At 43.5% G+C, this 23,162-nt stretch overlaps 1 protein-coding gene across 4 annotated transcripts in view; it reads left to right on the forward strand.

The window, feature by feature from the left end:
- AUTS2 (activator of transcription and developmental regulator AUTS2) overlaps window positions 1–23,162 on the forward strand; it is a 1,113,272-nt gene that overhangs the window by 769,718 nt on the left and 320,392 nt on the right. For all 4 annotated transcript variants that reach the window (XM_057528426.1, XM_057528428.1, XM_057528427.1 and 1 more), the window contains one exon: window positions 21,535–21,564. In XM_057528426.1, the coding sequence (XP_057384409.1) occupies window positions 21,535–21,564 (30 nt within the window). The remainder of the gene's footprint in view (window positions 1–21,534; window positions 21,565–23,162) is intronic.

A 23,162-nucleotide genomic window follows, 5' to 3' on the forward strand; every position in this document is an offset into this window, starting at 1 on the left:
TCTGCCTTTTCCCATGAACGTGCAAAGTAGACCATCTCAAGTCATTGAAATAGGAAAAGCTACATACAGTATTTTAAATTAATTTTGCTTCCGCTGACAAAAAAAATGTTTTGGTTCAACCGTTTATGGTCTGCTCATCTACTATGTTTGTCCACCTAGTTGCTCCCCAAGGAGGCCTCCACTTGGTGGATTGTCTTAAGGTCACAGCAACTTCAAAGTCCCAGCCACCTTCTTCCTTTCTTCTGTTTAGGGTGGAGAAATGTCTGTATTATGCCTGTGTCAAAGTTAAAGAGAAAGTGAGTCAACCCAGTAGCTTTGTGTGGGTAGATCAGACCACTCTGAAGGCTCTTGAAACTTCTGCATGCACGCACACACGCAGGCATGCACACATAGACACACGTACATAAACCAATGCATATACATAAAGCAGTCCACAGATCAGTGGTGCTGTCCTCATCCAACCCTGCCTGCTGAGTTCTTCCCTGCTATTTGCAGGCTCCTCTAAAGCCTGACTTTGAAATCCCCTTTCCCTCACACTCTACGTGTGTGTTAGAGAAGCCTTTTTTTTTGTTCAAGAGTAGTTCTACAGTTTCACTGAATCTGCACACCTTTTGCCCCGGGATGGTTTCTTCATATGTAAATGCAGGATTTTAGTTTGTGCTGTCATGGAGGTGCCGTCTTTGTTTGTTTGTTTGTTTACTCATATTTTCTTTCAGACAGTAATATATAATTTATGGTACAGGAACAAATTTTTTTTTTTTTTTGAAGGAAATTACAGCATTTATTTCAGGGTACCCAGCAAGGAGTCCAGGAGCTAGCGAGGAGCAAATTTTTAGAAAGGAATGTGTGAACTTAAAAAATTTGTCATTTTCCATCCTGATTGCATATGATTTCACCTAATACCCAACACCTTCAGTAGTGTAACTGCTACAACCCATCACACTTTGGAAGGAAATTTGTTTCATATTTTATATTGTTTGGTGTCTCTTTTGTTGTAACAAACTAGCCTCCAGGAAACAGGACGTCCCCAATTGTGAGCCATGTAAATAACATTTCTAATATGAGTGACTACACACTCAGGCCCTTTTGCTGAACACGAACGAGTAACTTGCTCTAGGTGGGCTCTTTTGAAAGAGTCTTGCCCAAGCTAGCTGCTTTCCCCTTTCTGTTGGCTCATGGCAGCTGGCAGCAGAAGCAGACATGCTTGCTGGAAAAGTGGCTGTCCTTGGATTTCCTTGCTTCTTGGAACAGAGACCTTAATTCACTAGCTCCCTAACTACAGGGAGAAATAGTGATCTTCATCCCCATGAATCCCATTCAGCATCCCTCAGAGGCCCACAAGAGAGGTTCTCTGTCCTACAACCTTGTCCCAGCTGCTAAGACAGCCCCGCCAACGCAGCGCCTGCTCCGGTCATGGTCTGCTCTCAAGGGACGGTGCCTCCTGTCAGCAGGCCCCTTCTTGAGTCACTGGTGCTGGGAAGACGTTCCTGCAGCCTCCTGCGCCCTTGCCCCCCACCTCTGACACACACACACTTTGAGCCCGGGAGGTGCAGCAGCCCACTGAAACTCTAGTTAAAAGTACCAAGTTGCTGGAATGCCCAGGGAAGTGAGAATGAGCGGGCCTCACACAGGGAAGATTTGAAACAAGCCTTGTGGCTTTTTAATAGCGTGCCAAAGCGGTCTCAGTGGTGGGCCAGCAGGGCCCCCAGTCTATCTTCTGTGAAAGGAGAAGGCCCAGCAGGCCCTGCCTAATGCAGACAGCCCCTCCACTCTGCTGGAGGAGACAGACTCCGAGATGGCAATCAAGGCTGGATTTGCCAACACATTTCCAATGATTAAAATGTAATTAGCACAACTGAGTGCCTCCTCCCCAGCTAATTTTAATACATGCTGTGACAGGCAGGCAGCCGGCTGTGCCTTTAGCCCAGCAGCAGATGGAGGCAGAGGCAGCGGGAGAGGAAAACCATTTTGCAATGTGACTATTCGCATCACAAAACCATCAGGGCGCTCAGCTCTTAGAAGGCCCTTGATGGCAGCACATCAAATTGGCGCTGTCATAGCTGACCGTGGCAATGGCAGTCATCCTTCATACTGTCCCAGAAGCACAGCGAGGCAATTTCTAGGCGTAACCCTTTAAGATCTAGAAGGGGAGAGAGAGAGACGTGGAGAGCACACTTATCGTCTTGCAGTGACAGGCGTGAGCTTTGCAATGTGCGCTGTGAAACCCACGCTCTTGGCAGCTTGCAAACCGTTACTTACATGTTCCTTTTCCAAGACACAGTGGAGTATGGTTCAGAAGCTTTGGAAATAGCTGTTTCTCCAAAAGGGAGACAGGCGTGAGCTGCCTTCTGTGTACTTTCTCCGAGCTGGGAAGGATAAGCTTTGCAGCTTGGGGTGGTGGGCAGGTTGGAGGTTTCCTCTTCTATTCCTTTGATCCCATGGAAACCTTTGAGCCGGGGGCCTCTCCTCATGACCATCTGTTTCTCTCGTATCTTGAAGGGCACATTAGGCAAGCTGCAATGCCCGGAGGACCCTGAGGCCATGCATTTCCTCTCTCACCTACTGGCTCAAACACCTGGCCTTCGCCACCACTGTTTAGCCTGCTCTTCTCCCTCCAAGACACCACCTGTAAAGGAAACGGTCTCCTTGGAGGCTGAAGATCATCTGGTCTTCCTGGGTGTGGATTGTACAGGAGAGGTGCGGGGGGTACTTGCGTTGATTGGGATCTGTCACCCAAACGTGGTGGCACGCGACCTTCACAGCGGCACAGTCATCTCCCACCCCAGGACAAAAGCAGCCAGCCTAAATAATAGAGAGGTGATTTGATGATGGTGAAGACGACGATGACCACCATTTATTGGACATTTACTGTGGCCTAGCACTATGTTAAATGCCTAAAATACATTAATCTTTCTCCTTTAATACTCACATAAATCTAAGAGCTACACGTTATTTTCCCCATTTTATGGATGAGGAGACAAAGCCACAGCAAGTTTGAATAATTTACCCAATTACTTCTGTTAATGTCAGAATCTAAATCCAAACACACATGATGAGCTGGACAGTAAAAGTCCTCACCTAGACATGCTGGACCACAAAAGTGCAGGAAAACCCTCTGAACAGAGAAATCCTTTGCTCTGAAAAACAATGACATTATTCTTTGCCACCTAATGACCCCTGGAGACCAGCACCCATCAGGCTCTCAGGGACTCCATCACATGGGTGACATTTTGTATGTCTCTATGTGTGTATCTTTTTCTCCTTTAACTAAAAAATAACATCACTAAAGAGATTTTTTTTAATTACCAAGGTTTAAAAATGAAAATAATCCAAACTCTTTATCACTCAGACATAGACACTGTTAACACTTGGTGCATCTTTTTCCAGTCTTTTTTTCTTTCTGTGTGTGTTTAGCAATTTCAAAGTAATATTGTGCATATAATGAAATGCATTTTGCTTCATTTTTTAAAATAAATTTATTTATTTTATTTTGTTATTTATTTGTGGCCACATTGGGTCTTCGTTGCTGCTCACGGGCTTTCTCTAGTTGCGGCGAGCGGGGGCTACTCTTCATTGTGGTGCAAAGGCTTCTCATTGCGGTGGCTTTCTTGTTGCGGAGCACGGGCTCTAGGCTCTTGGGCTTCAGTAGTGTGGCACATGGGCTCAGTAGTTGTGGCTCACGGGCTCTAGAGAGCAGGCTCAGTAGTTGTGGCACACGGGCTTAGTTGCTCCATGGCATGTGGGATCTTCCCAGACCAGGGCTCGAACCTGTGTCCCCTGCATTGGCAGGTGGATTCTTAACCACTGCGCCACCAGGGAAGCCTGCATTTTGCTTCTTTAATTGCAGTAGTAACAATAAAAGTAGTACTTTTCTTGGATTATATTCTTACCTCTGCCTTAAGAGACAGATACTATTACCCTATTTTATTGATTAAAAGACAAAATTGAACCTGAGAGAGGGTATGTAATTCACCCAAGATCACTTCTAGGATTTTTCTTTTAACTTTTCTATGACCATGATCATTTTTTCCTTTTTAATAAAATTCCTTAGCAACATTATTTTTATGGGTGAACACTACACAGGTGCATCAATCTGTTCCTCAATTTGGGGACATTTAGGTTCATGAAGTCTGTGTACTGGATTCATCCAGAGATGTAGAAAAACCCGGGTTCAAATGCTTGGGGCCTCTTTTCACAACTCTATGACTCTTGGCGAGTTACTTAATGTCTGCAGTCCTATCTCTCTCACTGTAAATTGGAATACTAAAACCCACACAGTGGGGGTGGGGAGAGGTTCAGGAGGTGGTGTAAGGTTAAAAAAGGGAATATATGTAAGTGTGTCATAGCATATTTCCTGTCCCTTCCTCTGTGCTGACAATAGCCATGTAAATAACATATTATCGGGTTGTTTCCTAACTGCATGATGAAATTTGCAAACAAATGCATATATACGTTTTTGTTCCATTTCGGATAGATAGAAAGAGAAAAGTTGGGCTAAATAATATGAAAAACATTAAGGCTCTTTATGCACACTGCAGAATTATTTTGCAGATAGAAAACTGACATTCCTCCCCAAGTGGATGAGTGTCTGCATTACTACAACCTTGCCAACACTGTGTATCAGCATTTACATTTTTCTTCTAGTTTGGTAGATGAAAAAGAAATATATCTCTTTTTACTCTGCATTTCTTTGATTACCAGTGAAGTTGAACATTTTTTCCCCATATGTTTATTAGCCATTTATAGTTCCTCTCCCATGAATTGACCTCTCTGCTTTTGAAAGGAAGGATGAGTCTCCAAGGGCTAGCTAGAGAAAAGATGCTCCAGTGATCATTACCACAGAGCCCTGGGGCCAGGAGTTGCAGGAAAGAGAATTAAGAGCCTCCTGGGACTGCCAGGCGACTATCAAGTAGGCTTCTTCCTAAACCAGAGCACAGCTTTCTACACAGCCAGCCTGCAATCAGTATTTGTTCTCCACCATTTCATTTGTTCTGTTAAGAAATATTTTGGATTTTTGAGAGGGGCTCTTCACATTCCACTCAAGCCAGTGCTTATAATTCTTTCCGGGGAGATGACCAGCATGCCTGTTCGGTTCGGATTTTTGCTCTGAGAGTCCCATCAGTTCACAGTGCATTGCTGTAGATCTTGCCTGAGTCTTTTACGATCCCTGCCATCCAGCCAGGGGCTGTGACTGCTCTGTAACCTTCCTAGATTTAAACCCGTTGCTTGCGTTCTCCTCGTAGGTTACAGAGCAGCAGAGCCCATCCATACTGTTGTCTTAGTATCATTCTCTCCTCCTTGGATTTAGAGGGTAAAATAAACCCTCTGCCACAGAAGTGCTTATTGATCACTGAAGTACATAATAAAGCCTAAGAATAAACTAAGACCAAGTAATCGGGCCTGTTCCTGGGAGATGACAGTAAAACCCTGGCCAAGGCAGTCTCTGAGGGCTGCCTTCCACGTTGGAGCTAGGAGGCCCCCCTTTTAACTAGGCGTCCAAACGGTAAGCAGTGAATGATAGAAACCAGACAAAAAGAGTACATACTTAAAGCAATTATACTCCAATAAAGATTTTTTTTCTAAAAAAAGAGTACATACTGTATGATTCCATTTATATAAAACTCTAGAAAATACGCAAACTAATCTATAGTGACAGAAAGTAGATCAATGGTTGCAAGGAGAGGCATAGGTGGTCCAGGGAGGGAGAGGATGGAGGGATTCACAAAGGAGCACAAGGAAACTTTTGAGTGCAGTGGATGTGTTCACTCTCCTAATTGTGGTGATGGTTTCACAGGTGTATACATGTGTGTATCAAATAGTGCATTTTAAATATGGACAGTTTATTCATGTCAATTATATCTCAATAATGCCACGAAAAAAATAGTAAGCAGTGCAAAGAGACAATCCTTGGCTCACCTTGTGTTGGAAATTTTCTTTTCCATAAGAAGCTATATTTTAAGGAACATTTAGGAGGACTTGTAAGACTAAATTTTACCTTCACGTTTGAATAAATGGGGGTTTCAGAAGACTGAAGGGTACCAATCAAACATAAAATAAAAAGGCATTCCAAAGGCAAGATAACCCTCTTTCTTCATCCCTTTTCCTTTCTTACATCCGAACCTTAAAGGTGACTTTCTATATAATTATTTGCTAAAACAAAAGAAGCTGAGCCCTTTAGAAAATAGTATTAGTTCCCTTCTCCCCCAACTCCTTCTGCCATTATATTTCCACCACCCAGAGGAGAGGTCCTACAATGAAGAAATAAAGACTACTCCAAAATGTTGGCAGTGTAAAAGGGGACAGGCATTTTCAACACAAAGAGATGTTTGTTTTCCTTGCATTTTAACTCTTAATTTTTGACACAGTGGGGAACTCCAGCATGGCTGCCATTTAAAATGTAACAATGCCTTGGTGTTCTGATTGCTTCTGTCACAGGGGTGTTGTGACTGAAGGCCAGGAGACAAAGCAAATGAGGCCAAAGACAGTGCCTGCTGCTGAGGTGCTGGTCCATTTCTCTGCATCTGAATGTTTCTTTTCTCTGGCCCAATGAGGAGTCACTCAGGGAGACTGAAGCTGGAATTTGTACAACCTCTTTTCAGTCCCCTTGATTTTAATCAGAAATACACAATTATTCTTTTCCTCCAAATAGAGAAACTCAATCCCCATTTTAAATTCAATTATTGTAATTGCAGCATTCAGAAAAATAGCACATTCATTTTCTAATAAGAGATTGTGGATACCAAATTACTGCATATAGTATGTCAAAACAGGAAACTTGAGACTGGCAGGCCAGTGGGTGTTTTTATCTTGGCAATTTGTGTTTTCTTGCAGACAATTTATGGTAACCCTACCCTTCCTTGTTTATGACATAGAAGACAGGGTTTTCAAGCCACCCTAAAATAAAGACTGTTGTTAGGTACAATTCAATTTAAAATCCCAGTTATGAAAATAATGAATTCTAAGAGGGGCAAAAGGTGAAGTACCTAATAGAAGAAGAAAAGGAATCAGGGTTTGGGTCCTATGGGATGGCAGTCCAACATGTCTTCAGCTCTCCTTGAACTACTTTCTAATGTTTGTAAATCAGTTTGCCCCAAACCATATTTCTATTCCTTTCACCATCTTGCATTTTAAAAATAAAACAGAAAATCTGATTGGTGGGAAGTCGATCACGTGGCCATTATGTTTCAGCAGCATGAGAGCACCCTGTCCCCTTTTCCTGTTTAATTCCAGCTGCTTTCGTTGGCTTGAAGTGAGTCAGATGTAAGAAGAAATACTTTAGGATTTTGAGTTCCCCGATTTCCTTAAAAGAATAACCTTAAAATCGGATTTTTACAAGTGTACAGTGTTTTTTTTTTAGGAATTACTTTTACCTCAAAATTATGTTCATGTTTTTCTCATAGACACACTCAGACACCCACCATCTTCAAACACCTTAACATCCATTCCATCAACTACTGTTTATTTATTGCTCTCCTTCATTAGACACTTCTTGTGACACTTTCCCTGAGATGTTTGGCTCCTGTAGTTTATGAATTCATTCTTTCACACACATTTATTGAGCACCTACTAGGTGCCAGGTTTAGGAAGAGCAAGATGCAGGCAAACTCTGAGATATGTTTGGGGAAACTGACATAGTGTTGGAGGTACTGGAAACCAGCAGCTAAAATAATGGTCAGAGAAGTCCATACATATGGAAGAGAGAACAGACATGTCCACGTGTCCCAGAGGAGTAGACCTCCTCTGCTGAACTGCTGAGTGCCTACTAAGTGACAAGCACTTTAGTTATATTCTCTCAACTAATCCCCATTTTTGTAGTTACCAGAGTTAATGCTTTCGGAAGTTTGATCTCTTCCCAGGGTTACTCTGTTGTCTAATTTTGCTAGCTCCATCCTTAAATAGGCCTTGCATATAAATAAATCTGTGCAAAGGACTATCCAAGTAGCTCCTAATTCTGATTGGTCAGGATCTCTGGACAAATTCCAAAATGGCTGGCTTCCTTGTTGCACCAATAGTGACTCCTGATGTTTTTGATATTTATTGTGTGTATCTGTCCATTTATTTACTTTTCCAGTTTGAATTTCAGTGAACATCTTAATAATGTCAAAGCCCATAAGACATAGTTTGCACTATGCATAACCTACAAGTTTAGATTCAAAATCTTAGACCTATGCATTTTACTTTAGTCCCTATACACAGAGTTACTGACTACTATTTGACTGAAGAATAAGTCCAAACTATATTAACCTCCAAAACTGTGCATCAAGAACCAAAAGGAATGCTTAGAAAATTGAATTCTAAAGGGTCTTTCCTTGTTGGTATTTTATCCATGAAATAAAACCATTCATTACCAGGAAGATTCCAGTTGTTCTCTTCTTTGAGAGGGAATGATAGTTTCTGCTTTTGTTTGTTTGGGTTATTGTTTCCATTTTTGTGTAGCATAGTATCAAGTCTTCAAACACCTCCCAAGCAGAAATCCTTACAGAATATGATTTCCCCTCTAGCAATAAAATGATGGAAAAACCCAACCCAACATTTAAATGACTATTAAGTTCCCTCATTTCTGTGTGTGATACAACATATCTTTCAGGAAGGAGTTGGAAAAAACTATTAGAATTTCTCTCTGGCTGCTTTCACATGCTTGAACTTATTTAATTCGCAAAAAAATCTTGTGGAGTATACATCATTACAGTATAACCTGTAAAAGTATAAATCACTTTTACAGGTTAAAAAAAAGGTAGGCTCCAAGATGTTAAGTACCTTTCCCAAGACTGCATGGCCGCTAAATTGAGGGGTCTGAATCTGAACCGAGGTCAGCGTCAGATTTTATAAGCACGTGCTGTGTGCGGGTTCTGTGCTAGGTCCTGCCCTTAAGGCAGAGCCGTCTCGGGGAGAGTGGAAACATGGCTGATGGGCTGTGTTCACTGTTGCTTACGTCATCGAAACCTCTTTAGTTTCAGCTTGCCTCTACATACCCTATGCCAAGCCATCAGTCAGGAAGATACTTGCTGGGAACATGAACTTTGGAGGACAGAACTGGGTTCCAGTACTACCTCTGCCCTTGGAAGCCTTCACTTCTCATCTTGAAAGTGGAGGGGTCGTCATACTTCCCTTCCAGGGCTGTTGTTGGGACATCCTTTTTTAATGACTGATAGCTGTTGGTTGGCATTTTTAGGGGAAAATGCTTTGAGATAGTTCCTAGTGAGAATCCCTCCCCAGAAAGAGCTGTGCTGCAGAGATGGGTGTGAAATGTACTTCAGGATCCAGGCTTTTCCGAAATCGGCAGCTCAGAGCTGCTCTGCTGTTGTGCCTCCTCCTCTTTTTCCCTTTTTTTTAATTTTTTTGCCAGAGGTGGACATTGTCCCTTTGACAGGGAATTGAATCGTGTAGGCACCACCTAGCATGGAAAGTAGGAGCTATATCCAGTGCCTCACAACCTTAGGGGCTTGAAGGAAGAATGGTTTGCAGCAGCTTCATTACCTAGGGAAAAAGAACTCGGAGTTACAAGCACCTTAAGAAAGATGCTTTTACTTTGCGTGTTGGAGAAAATAGAACAATTACCTACTGAAGGCGCAGTGGATGAAAAAACACCTCTGTTCTTACCACCCTGATCATCTAATCTGTTCAGATTTATTCTGCCCTTCCTGAAGGTGATTCAAGCCAGGCTGTCCTTGCAGAGTGGCTGCACCAGTCCTCCCCCTGGCTGGGGCACATGGTGATCGCCTGAGGCTCCCGAAAGACAGACGTTTCCTACTGCTGAGAGGAGCTTCCTCTGAGGGCTGGAGCTCCACAGGAAGTATCTGATATGTGGAATGCGTTGAAGGAGGCAGGGAGGGAGTCCATAAATCATCAAATCGTTGTTGAGCATCTTTTAGGATCCTTAAAACTGCACTAAGCCCTGTGATGATTCCTAGGACACCAGACTACTCTCTGAGGAACTCACCATCTGCCAGGGAGCAAGACATATATGCGAAATCAGTGGAGAATTATATTCTATCTAAACTAGAGCCAGTTAGATTTCCAGCACCTGACACACATACTCTTTTTTTTAAAAAATAAATTTATTTATTTATTCATTCATTTATTTTTGGCTGCATTGGGTCTTCGCTGCTGCGCACAGGCTTTCTCTAGTTGCGGCGAGTGGGGCTACCCTTCATTTTGGTGCGTGGGGCTTCTCATTGTGGTGGCTTCTCTTGCTGTGGAGCACAGGCTCTAGGCGTGTGGGCTTCAGTAGTCGTGGCAGGCGGGCTCAGTAGTTGTGGCTCACAAGCTGTAAAGCTCAGTCTCAGTAGTTGTGGCGCATGGGCTTAGTTGCTCTGCGGCATGTGGGATCTTCCTGGACCAGGGCTCAAACCCCTGTCCCTTGCATTGGCAAGCAGATTCTTAACCACTATGCCACCAGGGAAGTCCCAACACACATACTCTTAAAAAAAATTTTTTTTAATTAAAACCTCACTCTTTGGTGAATAATGAATGAACGAATGATCTCTAACACCTCTTGAGTTCTTCCTGTGTGTCAGGCACTGTTCTAATCCCTTTTATGTGTACTACCTATATATTTATTATATATTATTACTATATGTTAATTAATGCAGTGAATGCTCTCAACAACCTCATGAGGTTGATGCTATCAATAGCCCCATTTGATAGCTAATGAAACTGAGGCACAGAAAGGCAGGTTGTTTGTCCGAGGTCCTACAGACAAATCACAGGTGGTAGAGGCAGGATTTGAACCCAGGCCAACTGGCTCCACAGTCACAGATGAAGGAGAGTAAGATGGTCTTTTCAAGAGCTTGTTGGCATTTTGGTTCAGACGAGGAGCAACCAGGCTTTGTTATTGGCTCATCTGGCTCTGGCTTCCCTAAGACTTCAAGCACCCTACCCCTTTCTAGAGCTCAGACCAGTGCCGGCCAACCCTGTGTGGTCCCACCCCACCGCTCCCCTGGCCCCGCCAGGCCTCTCGTTTGTCGTTTCTCTTACCGAGCACATTTCTAAATGAGGAAGGTTGCTCTGCTTTAAGGACATACAAATGGCTTGCCCTCACCTGTCAAGCATGATCCTTGTATTTTACCAGGCCCATTATGAACGCAATCTTTCTGTCGAAAATTTGCATACCTCCTTTCTTGAAAAGTAATGACAGCAATTTCTTTCCCTCCGCTCACTTTCTGAGTGTCTCATTTAACGGCACCTGTGAAACCGACAGGCGCAGAGATGAGAAGTGAAAGAGAGCAGTTGATTAAATCATCATCAAGTCGGGCCTCAGAAAGTCAATTCTGCTTGCCGTCTGCAATGATATCCTTTTATCTTAAAGTAATGAGCTATGGCACTTTTGCATCGGGTAATGCGATAAGTTCTATTAGCATGTTCCATTTGCCTCACAAGCAAGGGCAAGTCATTTTAGCTAGCTCATATCACTGCAATCAAAGCAATTGGCTTCCCAGGCAGAGAAGAAAGGGAAAAGGCTCAGGATGATTTCTATGGATCACAACACAGCGGAAAAAATAGACTCTTGTATTATTTTAACCCATAACATACTTTTCCTTTTTCCTCATCAGCAAATTTGGGTTTTATTAGCTCACACAGGACTCTGAAGAGAACCAAGCTTTAGTTGAAGCAAACCTAGGGGGCTCAGGCCCCACCCAAAGGAACAAGCAGCTATGATCTAGAAAGGGAAAATTGCAGCATTACAGGGGGTCACAAATAGAATCCTGCCAAAGCAGATAACAGAGAAGGTCTCCCTGGTAATAACACTGTGGTCTCATAATAAACTCTTCCTTCACACCATCTTCAAAGTCATTTGTAATAGGTCCCCAGGCAGGTACGGATTAATGCTATTGATGACTTAGAATCAGTAAATCAATGACAGAGAGGCAAAGGATCTGTTGCTTAAGCTTAAAAGAGATGGTTTACAAATCACTGGGCCCTAGACTGTCTGCTTTACCTTTGGATAAGAAACTCATTTTTCTCATTTTGGCAATCACTGAGGCTTGTGAGCTCTGGGTTTTAAGTACATTTCATCTTCGGGGTTTATGTATGTTTATACCTGGCAAAATGTGACTTCCTTTCTTCTAAGGAAAAAAAAAGTGCTGAACACTTCAGAAGTTTGCGAAATATCCATTTCTTCCCCTATTTCCAAAAACCCCGCAGTATTTTAATGAGCTAAGTGGAAATTTACAGCATATAAATTGTTTTTTTCTATACCTGGATTTCCAGGTGACAAAAAAGAAAAAATATTGAAAATTAATTTGTGAGCTGGAGCACTTCAGGTTGGACGACCTGATTTCTGGCAGTGTATTTGCACTTCTAATCAGTGATCAGAATGAACCCGGCGCACAGTAGTCACTTTAAAATTATTTACTGAAAGAAAATGTGTGATCATTTGAGGGACCCCGGAGGGAAAATAAGTTTTCTCTTAGCCCCCTCAGATCACATTGGTTGTTTGAACTCTGGCCAGTTCAAGCTGAGAACTTGAAAAGATGCAAGGTTCTGAGAAATCCCCATATAGGAATGATAAGGTTACCAGCACAGAATTCCAGAAGCTTCTGGAAGTTTGTTCTCCATTTTACCTCCTGAACAGCTGAAGATTGACCTTAATAATATATAGACCTTATATTATTTTCAAATGTGCTCATTTTGTAACTGTCAGAAGTTTTATTAGTAGCTTTTAAACTATTGTTGGGCACACACATCTTTTGATTAGGTTTTCTTTTCTTTTTTTTTTTTAAAGATTTTTTTGATGTGGACCATTTTTAAAGTCTTTATTGAATTTGTTACAATACTGCTTCTGTTTTATGTCTTGTATTTTTGGCCATGAGGCATGTGGGATCTTAGCTCCCCGACCAGGGATCGAACCCGCACCCCCTGCATTGGAAGGCGAAGTCTTAACCACTGGACCGCTAGGGAAGTCCCCTACTTTCATTTTTTTTTTAGCTATTTTATTTGATCAGACGTAGTTATTGTGGAAGTACAGGGGAAGAGGAACCAATGATATCATTTTACAGTGAGAAACCCCAAACCATTTTCAGAGTTAAAATATTCTTTTTATTTCTAGGGCCCCAATAGCTTTAAATTTCACTTACAGTCCAAAGCCAGTATGAGAACAACGTAAACAATGTGAGGGACTTCTCTGGTGGCGCAGTGGTTAAGAATCCGCCTGCCAATGCAGGGGACACAGGTTCAAGCCCTGGTCTGGGAAGATCCCACGTGCCGCGGAGCAACTAAGCCTGTGCGCCACAACTACTGAGCCTGCGCTCTAGAGCCCGCGAGTCACAACTACTGAAGCCCGCTCGCCTAGAGCCCGTGCTCTGCGACAAGAGAAGCCCACACACCACAACGAAGAGTAGCCCCCGCTCACTGCAACTAGAGAAAGCCCTTGTGCAGCAATGAAGACCCAATGCAGCCAAAAATAAATAAATTAATTAAAAGAAAACAATGTGAAAGGAGGGCTATGTGGAGTGATAAAAGACAGACAGCATCAGAGTTGCCATATGTGGTACAAAATACTGCCCAGTTTTTGCATGTACAAGGAACTGGGCAGATGGGAAGATGGTGGTGTACGTGTTTTTAGTCACCCTGCTGCTACCTCACTTCTTTAAATAAGAAAGTAAGTGTCATGTTTTCTGCAGGTGGCTTCTTCTGAAATTGCTTTTAGGTGAGGGATGTGTTTACCATCTTAGGTAAACCGCCTGACCCAAAGGGGGAATCGATTCGTTTTGTCACTGGCAAAGTGAAATTGTACTTGATGTTAGGTGCTATAGTTTACAAGTTGGGGTTCTCCCTCATTTTCCTCTCATTTCCTTTAGGCAGAAAGAAGAATAAAATAACTTTGTTCAGCCATGGTGTTCAGCCCTGACATCTTTGGTGGCAATGATAAATGGATCTGAGATACGAAATAACTGTTCCAGCAAGGTCCATTGAGCAGAATAGAGAGCAGTGCCCTCCTCAATGTCATGTGTGTGATATATTCAATGATTGCCACTTTCTGCTTAAGAATGCATTCCATCACCAGGTCCCTGGAATTCCATCTCGTTCCCTCATTCTGAGTGAGGCAGAGAGGTGTCGCAGACCTTGACTTATTTCTATATGTATCAGAGTCTTAAAACACAGATGTTGAGATTCCCAAATGGAAATGAGAAATGTTTGCTTTTGAAGAAGTACAATAAAATCATAATTATGTCTTGTCTGGGCCGTTTAATGGAAGATACTTTCTTCTGGGCCCCAACTCCCTTGGTTCTGCAAATAATTTTAAGTCTGCCCAGTGTGTTCAAATATACACCCCACTGTATTAAGCAGTTAGTCAGTGTTTCCTGTGCCTTCTTTCTTTGGAATTACTTGTCTTTTAAATCATAGTTTGCTTATGCTGCATGAAATCAGGAATTCTAAAGATGAGTGAGAGGGATCTATCAATATGATTGAGCATCGGCTGTATCTCAAGGCCTGGAGAAAGGTGAACAAGGCACTGCCCTTTACCTACACAGAGCGCACGCTGTAGCAGGGAAGACTTTTGTGGCCAACAGTGAAAATACAGTTTTGTAAGGGATGGAGACAGAAGCAGTTAACTCTAAGAAGAGTACTAGAATTCTAAGAATTCTTTTTTTTTTTTTTTGGCTGCATTGGGCCTTCGTTGCTACGTGCAGGCTTTCTCTAGCTGGGGCGAGCAGGGGCTACTCTTCGTTGCATTGCGCGGGCCTCTCATTGCGGTGGCCTCTCTCGTTGTGGAGCACGGGCTCTAGGCACGTGGGCTTCAGTAGTTGTGGCTCACGGGCTTCAGTAGTTGTGGCTCACAGGCTCTAGAGCATAGGCTCAGTAGTGGTGGCACACGGGCTTAGTTGCTCCTCGGCATGTGGGATCTTCCTGCACCAGGGTTCGAACCCATGTCCCCTGCATTGACAGGTGGATTCCCAACCACTGCGCCACCAGGGAAGCCCTCTAAGAATTCTTAAATTCTAGGAAGAGTATTGGAAGATCAGAGGAAACTCTGTTTTTAAAGGTAAATTACAAGTTTTTAGGTAGAAACTTGGAAGAATAGAATTCCAGGCAGAGGACATTGTTAAGTGCAAAGATGGAAGGGCCAGAGGGTGTGACCGAGTGTGCTGGGGTGTGACTGGAGCAAGGGATGTGTTAGGGTAATACCACTCAAAGAGTGGATGCAGACCAAGGCCAGTCTGTGAGCTGTTTGTAACTAATCTGCTGTGAGGTTAGTATAGCACTTGAGAGTAAGCATTTGGGAACTTTTATAGCAATTCAGTAGAATAATTTTATATCTCTTAAATCTAACAGTAACATATTTTTACGTGTCTTTGCTTTCCTTTTTCATTTTTCTAGCAATTTATTTTTTATTATATCTTACAAAGTATTGGTCTAAAACGTATTGGAAATTAGAACAAAAACAAATGGTCCTTCTCGAAAGAAAGCCCGAGTAGCCCTGGGTTGGAGGAGCAGTGGGGAATGGGAGAGTTGGAAACAGCGTGAAGAGTTTTCATTGCCCTCTTGGCCATGGGAAGTGTCATGATCAAATTGGAATTTAGGAAATCCACTCTGGTCAGTAAGGACTTGGATTAGAAACGAAAAGAGACTGTAGGCCCTGGAAAGCAGTCATTAGCCTCTTGTAATGATAAAATAAAAGCCTGAACTAAAGCAGCGGCCATGGCCGTGAAGATGGGGAGGATTTAGAAAGTAGAATCAGTAATGTGGGGTGAGGGAGAAAGATAGATCTGCTCAAGAACGGAATCAAGGAGGCTGACAAGACTCTTCACTCGGGCAGTTGAGTGATTGCGTGGTGATGTCATTACCAGGAACAGCATGGGAGGGGGCAGGTGTGGGGTGAGTAGAAGATGGTGCGTCTGGATTTAGATGGATACTTGAGCCTGAGGTGTTTATAGGGCTTCAGGAAGGGGGTATAGCAAACAGAAACATATGTTAGTAATGGTTAACATTAATTGTCTACACTTACTCTGTACTATGCCTAAGTTGTTTACATGTATTAACTCATTTTATTCTCATCTCCTTAGGAGGGAAATGCCGTTATTACCCACACTTTACAGATAAGTAAACTGAGACTCAGAGAGTTTAAATAACTTTCTCAAAGTCACCTAGCTGGCAAATGGTAGGCATAGAGATTTTTTTTAGTCTCAACATATACATGGTAGCTGGAACCAAGGGAATCTTTAAGGACTCCCCTGGAAATCATATAGAAACGATAGACCTGCAAATGCAACTCTAGGGAAACAATGACATTAAAGAATATGCAGAAAAGGAAGGGCTGTGAACAGATAACTAGGAAAGAGCAATATTGGTGAATGTGTACAAGGGAAAAATTCCAGCATGTTCAATGGAAACATTCCAAATTTCCAGCACTAGGGAATTTTTTTACTAGATTATTTACAATCCATTACAGTGGATTACAGTGCAGCCTTTTAAAAAATGTGATGTTACTGGCAAATATTACTCATTAGACTAAAATATTTGACATATTAGGTAAAAACAAAGCAGGTTACCAAATAGTAGGACTTTATTTTCATTTCTTAAAATTTGTGAGTGAAGGATGTAGAGAATGGAGGAAAGACAGGAGTGAATTATACAAATGTGTTAACAGTGTTTATTTGTAGATGGTAGGCTGATGGGTGATTTTTAAAAAATGTATTTAATACGTATGTATTTATTTTCAAAAGGAGGAAATATTGGGGAGGGGGTTGGTTGGTTATTTGCTCAGTTTAAGAGGTGGGACTTGTCTGGGAAAGGAAGAAGGGGGCTCCAAAGTTTGGTTCTAATTTGGGAAACTAGAGGGAAGAGGAGGTGAAGAGGAAGTTGAGTGTGATGGGTTGGAATGACCGGAGGTACTCAGGTTAGGAGCTGGTCTCTTTCTAATTCTGCATTCGAGGCATGTGGCTTGGATTTCATGCCTCCTCTTTCCCTCTCTTGTCTTTGGTGGGTTGGGGGTCATGTCTTTGTCTGAAGGCTGAGTGACCGAGAATTCTTCCCTGTCTGGCTTTTAAAATGGAGGAAAATATTTTCAGCTGTTCACAAAGGGCTTTGAAATCTAGTCCTGGAGAGTACTCTGTCATCTCAAGCTGGTCGTTAGTGTGCAACCTGTTTGCTAATAAACCAATACAGGACCCCGATGTCAAAATGCTTAAAATGGTCAAATCAGCTGGGACCCTGTTTCTGCATTTGACATGCCTTTTCCATTTCCCGGCCTCATGCAGAACATAAACCTGACTCAGGAGGTGGCTCTATGTGAACTCTCATAAATTGGAGTGGGTATCTAGGGAGTGGGGAGCAGACACTTCTTCTTTTAACCTTTCAAGACCAAGACTCATTTGGCCAGAAATCCACAACGTATTGAACTTAGGGTGTGAAAGCTGTACAGTGTATTAAATGTGAATTTGAGACCATGAATTTTACCCACACCGACTCTGTAAAACAGCCTCCCTTTTTCATAAAGCAGGCCCATAAACCTCTGCCAGCGAAGCAGAAAGACTCCTTAGGACTGTGGCTCGCTTTCCGTCTGGGGTTGTCAACAAACCCCCTTTATGAGTGGAATAGACCTCTTGTATGTGTCGAGCTTCTGGCTTTTGCAGAGCGTGTTAGGAGCCAGGCTAGGCAAACGTTCGGCGCTGTTTGCTGAGTGCCTTTATTGCCTTTGCATAATTTATGAGCTGGAGGGGTTGACCATCATTCGTCTCTGCCAGGGGCTGGCACTCGAGGCTCCAGAGAGCGGAGCTGTAAATTGGATGGTGCGCTCCTGCTGAGCTCACGGCAAAGTCCTCGGGTCAGTATGGGAATTTAATACCAGAAATGGAACTGTTTTCTCAGCGCACCATGTGGGCCCCAGTGCAGCACAGACTGTTTTGGCAGACTCTGTGACTGGCCCTGTCGAGGGGCTGTCACTCACCCGGCGTGTTGTGTGGGGAGCCTGAGCATTTTTAATCGGCTTGGCATCCGTGCTGCTTCCATAATGGATACCAGTAGGTCTCAGTTCTTCACCATATGCTTAACTCTGGAGACAAGGTGCTTCTGGGTATATCAGTAATTACTTGATGCAGAATTAAGTGGACCTTGAAATTAGAACTGGACTGTTGGAAAGCAGGAAGCTTGACACTTTGATAGAAATAACCATTCCCAGGGACATACTGCTGTTAGGGTGGGGGGAGGGGCGTGGACAGTGGTGATTCTTTGCCCCTGCTGTCCTCCCCACTCCTTCTATCCCCTGCACACCAGTCCTTGGGGGTGTGGGCAAATCCTCTGCCTTGGCCTTCAGCTGCCATTGAGTACCTCACAAGGTGGGCTGTGAACATCTGGGGAAATGAGCCTGCCTGGCAAGAGCCTCTTTTCTCTTGCACACCCCTCCTGAATCATGCTTTGTCACTCTTGAAAATGTGCTGGAACTTAGGAACCTCAAATTAATTAAAGGCAATGGAGAAACTACACAATCAGGAGAACTGCTGCTCCTCTTCCGTCTGCTGTTGGAGGCCTTCAGGGTCTTCATCGCACCCATTTTCTTTCTCCGCTGGCTTGACTTATTGTAACAGAGCAATCACTCATCAGGCAGAAGAAAGTAAGTTAAGACAATCTGCGGTTGGGAGCCTGGTTGAAAACCATGCAGTGGTTAAAGCACTGTCACCAAACCTCTGATAAACCCGTGGTATTGAGGAGCCCGTGGGAAGAGCAGAAAATGTTACAGCCCTCCAGGCCATGAGGTTGCTATGTGAGTTCCTGAATGCTTATTGTACAGACAGCTTAGGCTGGAAAGAAGTAGTCCCCAAACTGAATCTTAATATAGCAAGCTGTCCGTTTGGATGGGGGTTTTGTTACTTTCCATTGAAAACACCCTAATGGTGGTTTAAACAATAAGGTAACTTACTGTTATCTGAACGAAAAAGTCCGGAGGCAGGCTGCTCTGAGGTTGGTTCACATGTCTCAGTTGTGCCAGGATTTTTCTTCCCTTGTTTTTATACTTCAGCTTTTGGCCTCATTTTTGCAAGATGGCTGCCACAGATCTGGACATCACATCCTCATGCAGTGATGTTCAGAGGAAAGAGGCAGTGCTTTCTGCTTTTCTCCTTTTTTTGAGGAGAAAGGGGTTTTCCAGAACCTTCAGAAGACATTTCCTCAAGTCCCAAAAATGGGTCTTACAGCCACCCTTAGCTGCAAGGAAAGTTGGGAAAGAGAGAATATCTGGCTTTTTCAATCTCGAAATGTCAGGAGAAGGTACAGACTAGGGAGAAGGGGGTTGTGAATGGCTGTGGGTGTGTAGCCAGCAGTGGCTGCCATATAAGCAAATTTATTTCCTGTTTCTGTTCATAGCTACATCAACTCCCTTGTCCAGGTGGCTGCACTAAAAAACCTTGGCATCGTCGTAAACCCGTCCCTCTTACTTGCTTCCCACATCCATGTATTATCAAGCCCTGTTGGTTCTCCCCTCAGAATTGCTCTGCCATCTGTTCTGCCCTTTCTCAAGCCATGCACCATGCTGGTCTAGACACTGTAAGGGTTGCCAACCCGGCCTCCCCGTGACCTGGGCCCTTCCCCACGGCACACCGTCTCTCCTCCACCCCACGGAAGATTCATCCTCGTGGAGTAGGTATATCTCTGATCATGTCACACTGGGTACCTCGACTGTGAAACTGAAAGCTGCTCAGGGACCAGTCCTGTGTCTTGACTGAATGTCTGAGCAGCTTGCGGCGCTAATCAAGGGCTGCTGCATGAACGAATGGATGTATTTACATGCTGAGTATTTACTCTGACAGAACACACCCGCTTTTTAAAAATCAAATACTGGAAACAGTCGGTGTGAAAAGTGGTTTGGGGGCTGTCTGCCCGGGGCCTTGAATGCCACTTGAAGGAGTTTAAACTTCACCCTCAAGAGGAAGTGTCCTGTGATGGTGAAGGGGGCAAGCTGTAGACTCACATTTGGTTTGAGTTCAGGTTTAGTTTTATGATTGCTGCATACTCTCGTAACTCCCGCAAGTTACGTAATCTCTCTGTGCTTTAGTTGTCTCACTTGTGAAGTGGGGATGGTAAGACTCACTTTATAGGATCTGTGGAAGACTACATAAAATAATTGAGGTAAAATGCTTAGCATGGTATATAGCACATAGTAAGCACTCAAAAATATTAGTTATTATTACAGAACTTGCTTCTCTGTTAAAATCATTTAGGTCTCAGTCTATTAAACTGTATTAACTAATATTAAGTCTGTTAATTCCATGAGAGCAGAATCTTTGATTCCATTTTCATTATAGCCTGTCATAAGGCTTAAGCTTCCAACACATATTATTGGAAAAATTAATTTGTCATCTTAATGATAATCTCACCCAACATCATTATTTTCTTTGAAAAATAAGGAAATAAGCTTAGCTGGGTGGACATACTTGGCCCAAAGATACAAAACTGGGAAGAGTAGAGAGAGGACCTAAAAAAGAAAAAAAAATCAAATATTAGATAACAAAACACTCTTGGTTTTTAAGAAAATTTGTGTTCTTTTTTTTCCCTTTACTTCTAATGAGGAACCCAAAGCTTTGAGTTAACTATCATTCTCTGGTCTTCTGAAACCGAGGTCAACAGTTGGAATTTGGAATCTGTTAGATACGGTGTGAGTCTCCTGCCCTAAAACTTTTTTTTTTCTTCTTTGCCCATATCATTGATTTGTTACCCTGACCTCTTGTTCTTGGCATGTTTTTTTAAAAAATTTTTATTTATTATTTATTTATTATGTTTATTTTTGGCTGTGTTGGGTCTTCGTTTCTGTGTGAGGGCTTTCTCCAGTTGCGGCGAGTCGGGGCCACTCTTCATCGCGGTGTGCGGGCTTGTCACTATCGCGGCCTCTCTTGTTGCGGAGCAGAGGCTCCAGACGCTCAGGCTCAGTAGTTGTGGCTCACGGGCCCAGTTGCTCCGCGGCATGTGGGATCTTCCCAGACCAGGGCTCGAACCCGTGTCCCCTGCATTGGCAGGCAGATTCTCAACCACTGCGCCACCAGGGAAGCCCCTTGGCATGTTTTTAATAGAGAATATTCCCTCTTTTCTCTGGGCGATCACAAGTGGTGAACCTTGCTGAACGTGTTCTGTTCCTTTCAAAGCCCAGATGAGAGAATGCAGCGCCCAAAGGTTTACCTCTTTTCCTCTAGAAAAGCACCAGGAGAGAGAGAGAGAGCTCCATTCACATTAGCTAAAGGTAGAACATCTCCATTAAGAAATTGATTTTGCTCTGAATCCCATTGAATAATCTTGAGTTACCTTAATCTCTGGCCCGGTTGGCTCCTCTGTGGGCGTCCCCTCCGCCGTGCAGCAGGGGTGCTCGCTGGTGTGACCAACTGACCACAGAACAAGCCGCGGAGCACCGGCATCAGATGAGTTCAACAGAACAACTTCTCAGCATTTTGCCTCTGTTTCTGTTTACAGCACTTGAGCTGAAGAAACTTTCCAGCTCAGACAATGTTTCCTATTTCCTTTACTTGTCTTGCTTTTTTTTTTCTGTAGCAATAGCAAAAACGTACTCAATTTTTGCACTAATGCTTCTTCTCTTGTCTTCCTTTTCAGTGTGACAGCGATAGTGACCAGGAAGAGAAGGTAAGCCCCCCTTCGTCCCCCCACTGTGGGCATAGTACACAAGCACCATGAACGCCGCGTCTCCCTCACACAGCCTCAGGGCGGGGGCTGCCAGCTGCATGTTGACAGCACCTCTCTTCTGCAGAGACAGGCTTTATTCACACAGTGACATTGCCTATGATAAGAAATAACATTGAATTTGTGAGCCCCACTTTTTAAAAATAAGCCCTTTAATGTTGCGTATATGTGACACTAGGTTTTCACTTTATAGAAGCTTTTAAAAGAGGAAATTGTTTATTTTAATAGCCACCTGATTTTTCTTGTTTTATCCTTGATTGGAACATTAAACCTGCTACTATGTATGCATTTATAATGTCGTTCCTGCATTTCTTTTACTGACCCCTATGCTTCTTCCTGCTTTTCTGTACATATTGGTCTTCTTGATAGAAATGTTAATCGTTTGTTTCTAGGAGTGTCTTCATGGGGGGAGAGGTGGGCCGGGGCTGTCAGGTGGGAACCACTCTCTTCTCGTCCAGGTGGATGGTCGGGGGGAGGGCACTTCTTCCAGCAGGTACATGCTCTGTTTCAAGGCTGATGGCCACCAGCCTCTTTGTATCCAGTTCAACACGGATCAAGAAAAGGAGCTCGATTTGGGGGCTTCCGGAAGATAGCATCACAACCTGGTAAAGTGAACGTTCTGCTGCCTGAGGCAAAGGGATTGTTTGTCTGTTTGGTCTTTCTTTCTAGCTTTTGTCCCAGCCCCCCAACCAAATTTCTTTCCAATTTTATTCCCACTCTATGTATTTTGAAAAGAGTTACCTGAATACCGTGGTTTCTGTATTGCTTGGCACCAAGAGGAAGGTACCAGTCCTCCCGTCCCCAGTTTCTGGATCTGTCCTGCACAGCTGGCTTTCCTGAGCCCTGTTCTCTGACTCTCACCTCCTACTTGCTGGTGGATTTTACTCAGAATCCTGTGGTTAGTATTTGGTAGGATCTTTCCATCAAGCCTAGAATTCTCCCTCCTTCTCTGCTGCCAGCCTCCAAGAGAGATCTAAAGGCTCTTGTTCTGTGCTGTCGTTAATTTGAATTCAGCATATGTAGCCCGTTATAAAATGCGAGACATCATCATTTGAGCAGGTCAAGCATATTCAGATGAAGACAAATGGTGCTTATTTGATTTCCTTAAAATCAGGAAATGAAAAAAGTGCTCTCTGGAGAAATCATGTTCTGCCTGACTTGGATGATAGACCAATGCATGTCCCCCAGATAAGAGCAGGCTCTCGCCTTGAGGTTTTTATCTCTGAAGGACGGCTAGGACTGTCAGCTTGCTGACATGTGCATTATCCATGTCATTTTAAACAAAGTGACCTACGGAAGGGTGCGCTGCGCTGTGACATGGTAATGGGCTGTTGGATGACAGTGAAAGTACACACTGGAAAGGGGGCTGTGGATTATTCTTTTGTTTAACTGACAAGTAGGAGCTTCCTTTCGCCAGCCCCCAGGAGTCCTAGCTCCTTGGAAGTCGGTCCCCCAGTGCCTCAGGCAGCCGGTGTGTCGTGGGTGCCAGAGGCACGTAGGGGCTCAGCATTCAAGCGAGCTTGCTGGCCCCCAGAGCCGTC

This window comes from Balaenoptera acutorostrata, chromosome 15, assembly GCF_949987535.1.
Source record: "Balaenoptera acutorostrata chromosome 15, mBalAcu1.1, whole genome shotgun sequence".
Lineage (NCBI taxonomy): Eukaryota > Metazoa > Chordata > Mammalia > Artiodactyla > Balaenopteridae > Balaenoptera > Balaenoptera acutorostrata.